The 5450-nt window shown below is 50.7% G+C and overlaps 1 protein-coding gene across 1 annotated transcript; it reads right to left on the reverse strand.

Moving 5' to 3' along the window:
- Window positions 1-2846: 2846 nt before the first annotated feature.
- On the reverse strand, window positions 2847-3446 carry C4H11orf87 (chromosome 4 C11orf87 homolog). The gene has a single exon (XM_063092818.1). It carries the CDS (start codon window positions 3444-3446, stop codon window positions 2847-2849), a length of 600 nt encoding a protein of 199 aa, XP_062948888.1.
- Window positions 3447-5450: the final 2004 nt, after the last annotated feature.

Consider the following 5450-nt stretch of genomic DNA (forward strand, 5'->3'; position numbering starts at 1 on the left):
AATGCATTATGATTCATAAGGCAAGAATGTATGGGTAGCTTCAGCACCAAGGAAATGGAATCATCATCCAGCACTGCTCACAACAGAACATCTTATTGCTTTAATAAAATGGGAAATTATTCACTGTAAAAAGTGCACCAAATAGGGGAAGAAAGTAATATCCATGCACTTAGTGAAGCTCATTAGAAATGAGGAAGCTCCCCTCTGGGCTCCTGATTCTATTCAAAATTCAAGTCCAAAAGTCATTCTGTATTAAGGTATTAAAGAGCTACAGCTGGATGAGGGTGAGCTACAAAAATTAATGGACTTTCTTTTTCACAGTGCCTTAGTCATTCTGATGTACAATGTAGAGCTCTGATGCACTAAAGGATTCCCTAGTGGCGTGAGGGAGTTAATGCATTCTTTTACCTATTACTAGGAAGTGACTAAGGCAATGGAGAGAAACTGGTTCATTGTTTAATATATTGTACCCAAAGATTATACCTGGTCTTCCTGATATTACAACATGACATGCTTTGATGATGATCTTCTGTGCTTCAGGAAAGGACTTGAGTGAATATTTAATGGGTAATTAAAATTAAGCTTATTAAACTATTTTTATAAAAGATGCAGACTGAGCTTGGGCAATTTAATAGATAACCAAAAATAGAGGTAATATTTTGTCTGGAAAAGAGCACATATGCCTGAATCCAAGACAGAAAATCTAGAACACCTAGTTACTTGGGAGAGGGATGTACTTAGGGGCACTGTTGCCTTACACCCTGCAAGATAGTAAGGACTCTTTTGATTGAGCTTTTTGTAGATCATTCTCATTCATACATTTTCCAAACATTTGAATAGCTGTCAAAGCCCTTTCTAGAAGGGAATCCACTGCATATAATTTAGATTGTAATATGCTTCCAGCCCCTTCTATTATCCATTAAAGGGAAGTGAAATGGTAAATAACTATAGGCAGACTCCATTTCTAACATAGATGGTTTTGTCTGGCATTAGGAGAGAGAACAAAATATTTATTTCCTTCTCTCACTTTCTTTTTTCATCAATATTTTTAAATATATTCAGTGAAGTTAGTTAAGCAACACTCAGAAAGAGAGAGACAGCCCTTCCTTTGTTGCATCTCAGATGCAGACACAAATTTCTAATTAAACAAGCTGCAAACATTTTTATCCTATAAGTACTTACTGGGTTTGATTTCTCTTGAAATTTGCATGTCCTGTCATCCAAATTGCCCAACATCCCCACCAGTCTCATCTCCAAACACATACAGTATAAGCAAGCACACACACCACTGCCTCCAGGTGGTAATTGCATGCAGGGAGAACTACAGGCACTGTTTAAATATTAACCATGTTTTAATAGATGGCATTTCTGCACATCCATTATTTGTTTGTTTCTGTTGTGGTTGTTTCTGTTATTTGCAAAAGAAAAAAGAAAACATATGTGTCATCTTTTTATAACAGTCTACTACAGAGTAAGGTACAAAACACTTCTGGAAACAGCAGAAGCCAGGTCTGCACCACTAAATTCCTCATCCAGTGATAACTGTTATACCAATAGCTGGAAATTAAGAACAAGAATATACAGTCTGGACATAGTACAGAACTATAGCTTTCTTTCGCATTTGGTACCAATATAATAAATATATAACAAAGGTGCACTTGTTCCAGAAAATAAAACAGAAACATTCTGATTGGTTAGATACTGCACTTTCAGTACTGCACATCACCTAATACTGTTTTTTTTTTTTAACAAAAAATTAACTTATGCAATGTTTAACAATAAGAAAACCAACAGTACACACTAACCCGAGTGTAGAAAAAGAAGAAAGAAACCAACCAAAAACAAGAATAGTTACTTTCCGAAATAGCCCTCCTCCGCCTGCACAACCAGAGGAAGTAACCAGTACGGTGAAGAGATTTCAGCACCAGACCTCGCTGGACAGCTCCCGACCCTCTGCCAATCTCCAAAATGCCACAAGTCAAACGTGTACAGGTGGGGGCGGGGCAGGGAGCGAAAGCGGTAGGTTTTTGTTTTCTTTTCATTTTCTTTCTTTCTTTTCGTTTTTTTTTTTTTTTTTTAACTCATTTAAAGATCTTTAATGTACTTTTTTTGCTCGGCCAGCGAGGGACATTTTTAAAAGTAAATTAAAATGCTCTGACCTGGAAATGGTAATGGCTAGCCAACAGGTGAAAAGAAGGCTGTGACTGGAGAGGGGTACCTGTCATAAACGTTTCTGGGACTTTCTCTGTAGTCCTGGTGCTTAATGTAGACGTATTCTTTATCATATACTATTGCCCGAGCCCGGTTGAGGGTGAGAATGGGGAAGGGAGGAAAGCTAAAAGAAAAGTGAAAGCTTGGGAGACGGAGGGGAAGGAAGGTAACTAAACCTTAACTTGACAGCTATGTACAACATTACCGGGCCCCGTCCCCTTACTTTGCCCCAAGGGTCAATGCCTTTTATATATTTGGTAGCTTGTGCGGTTTCTCCTCCTTACTGAGGGGGGGACGCGGGGTGGAAAGGGAAGATGCATCCTTCATTGACAATGAGAAATTATGTGACTTGTCATGCGCTTGGATCGTGTTATTAGTATTATAATAATTACTATAAATATTAATAAAGTATTATTATCAGCATTATTTCTTCTTTCGAGACTTTCCTCGCCCAATATTTACAAATACCGCACAGTGCCTCGGCGGAGGAGAAACAGAGTAACGGGAGGGCAGATAAGGAAAAAGGGAAAGGAAAGAAGGGTCCGAGAAAAATGGAAAGGAAGGAAGGAGGGGGGAAAAGCAAGGATGGCAAAGGTTCTGGAAACGAGGAAGGGGAGAGGAGAGGGGCTAGACAATCAGGACAGTACCACCGTCTGCAAAAGGACCTCGCCAGCTGTGTCCAAGCAGAAGGAGGCTGCGTGTGCTCCTTGTGGACTGGGGGCTGGCGGCGGAGGCCCAAGAGCACAGGGACCCTGGCACGGAAGGCCAGGGGATGAAGAGGAGGAGGAGGAGGAGGTGATGGAGGGGGCGCAGAAGGCAGAGTCCCGGGGCTGCCTCTCCAGCCGGGTTTCTTTCGCGTGGTTTGGGGCCTGAGCGCCTGGCCGAGGCAGCCCCCGGCCACCGCGGCTGCCGCTGCAGTGATCCCGCTCGTATTCCTCCTGAGCCCTCTGCATCTTCCGCTTCTTCATCCTACGCTTGTGGATATGGAAGGTGGACAGGGACAGCACGATGAGGCAGAAGATGAGGGTGACCAGGACAATCAGCACCAGCGTGGAGGAGAAGGACTGGAAGAGCTGCTGTCCCACCTGCGTGATGCAGGTGCCGCCGCCACCGCCCGCGCCTGGCCCGCGGGCCCCCGCGCTGCCGCTGCCGCTGGCGTTGAGGGAAGCAAAGGTCCGGTTGAGGAGACACGGCGGCAGAGCCAGCCTCAGCTCCTTCGGCGCCCTGGCACTCATCGGCGCTGGGCTGGGAGGGGCCGGGCCCACCAGGCTTCCTCTCTTGGGTACGCTGTTCCCACCAGCCAAAATGAGGACGGAGCCCACGCCACCCAAGACTACTCCCTGGTGCGGGAGAGGGTGCGCGCGCGAGCCAAGGACTGAGGGAGCAGCTGCTGGCAAGCAAGCCGGCCAACGAGCGAGCGGCGCCCGGGAGATCCTCTCCGGTCCCGCCTCGAATGCGTCTCCGCGCGCCCTTTTCCTTCGCGGAGGCACCAGGCTGCAAAGAGAACAGGCTTAGTTAAGATCCCGGCTGCTGCCCCGGATAGTGCGGAGGACAGGACGGATCAGCCATCACCGCAAAGCGGCCCTCTGGACACACAGCCTCAACTGGGCGCTGTCTGTCTTCTCCGCAGCCCGCGGACCCCGGCCCGCCGCCCGCCCCTGGCCGCGAACCAAAGCGCCAGCTGACGACTCGCGCCACTTGCCGGGAAGGGGTCCGCGCTGGCACCGCGGAGATGCAGATTACTCAGCAGATAAAGGCAGCCTCCCGGCGCCCTTCACAACTTTCTAACTGCAACAGACACGCAGCCGCCTCGGATCGCAGTCCCTACTTCCCAGAACGCCGACTCTCCTGCGCCCTCTCCGTGGATGTCTTCGCCTGGATCCTACCCTCCCCAGCACCCGCCCCGGGCCGCCGAGCTGGCTCCGGGTATGCAGTCCTCCCTTTCCTTCCCTCCCTCTCCAGACTCTCCCTTCCCGAACGGCGTTAGATTCCTTAGGTCCCATTCCCAGGGGGTACTCCTCGCACCACATCGCTGCCACTGTTGACGCACAGGACCTCGCCCCATCTTTTCTCCAGCCTTCGTCCCTGGAACTCCCCACCTCCCACCAAAAAAAAAAAAAAAAAAAAAAAAAAAAAGCAGTTGAAGCACCTTTCTCAGCTGAAGCACATCCCCACAAACTCCCTCTCCTCTCCATCTCCCTGTGCCCCACTTGACAGTATCCTGCTTCTTTCTGGGGGAGCTGGAACTGAAAGGGGGAGGGTTCCCACCTGCAAAGTTCGGGAAAGGGACCTTCTCTCCGGCCTTCCCAGACCCAGCCCAAGGGCCCCGAGGCTCTTCCCTGGGACCAGAGCCAGGTAGACCTGCAGCGTGCAGCAGAGCCTCCTTGCCGCTCCCAAGAGGCAGTTGCAAACTGTTGCACTGCGGAGCAGCGAGACGGCGCGCAAACCCGGTTGGGGCCGGGGCCGGGGCCGGGGCAGGGGCGGGGGCCGAAGCTACAGCCAGGAGTGCCTGCGCAGGCCGCGGGAGCTGTTCTCCGCACTCACGCCCAGCCGTCGGGCCGCCAGACCATCCGAAGCCTTCAGCCGCACCGCGTCTCTTACCTGGGGCCGCCAGCTGGCTGCAAGGAGGGAGCCCCCGCCGCGCGGTTGCAGTGAGGGCTGCAGAAGGCGTGGAGTGAAAGGGCCAGAGACCGAGCCGCGCTGCTGCCGCCGCCGCCGCCGCCTTCGCCGCCGCTTCAGGGAGCTCAGCTCGCAGCCTATTGCCAGAGAGGCCGGTGACGTCAGGCAGCCACCGCCAGGGCTCCAAGCCACCCCTCAGGACCCCACCCACCTTCATACCCCAACACCTTGTCTTGGCATAAGGAATCTCTGCCATACACGTTTCCTGTCCCCTGCCCTTCTACTGCCTAGGGGCTATGGGGAGCAACCCCACCCCCACCCTGTGAGCATCCCACCTTCCCTTTTGCACTCCCTCGCCTAGGAAGGCTTGAAGCTTAACTTCTCCAACTGTCTGATTCCTCAACCCTTTCTCAAATGGTCTCAGGAACACATTTTTACACCCTAGAGAACCAGCTCCCCTCGGTGCACAGATCAGACTTTCTCCTGGTGGCTGATGAGGATTTCCCCTACCACCACCACCACCACCAAATCCTGCCGTGCTGCCCCTGGTTCTGAGCATAAACTGCGTTAGAGAGATGATAGGGACATTTCTCGATGCAAGTGTGGCAGAACCTGAAATA

The sequence above is a fragment of the Cynocephalus volans genome, chromosome 4, assembly GCF_027409185.1.
Source record: "Cynocephalus volans isolate mCynVol1 chromosome 4, mCynVol1.pri, whole genome shotgun sequence".
Lineage (NCBI taxonomy): Eukaryota > Metazoa > Chordata > Mammalia > Dermoptera > Cynocephalidae > Cynocephalus > Cynocephalus volans.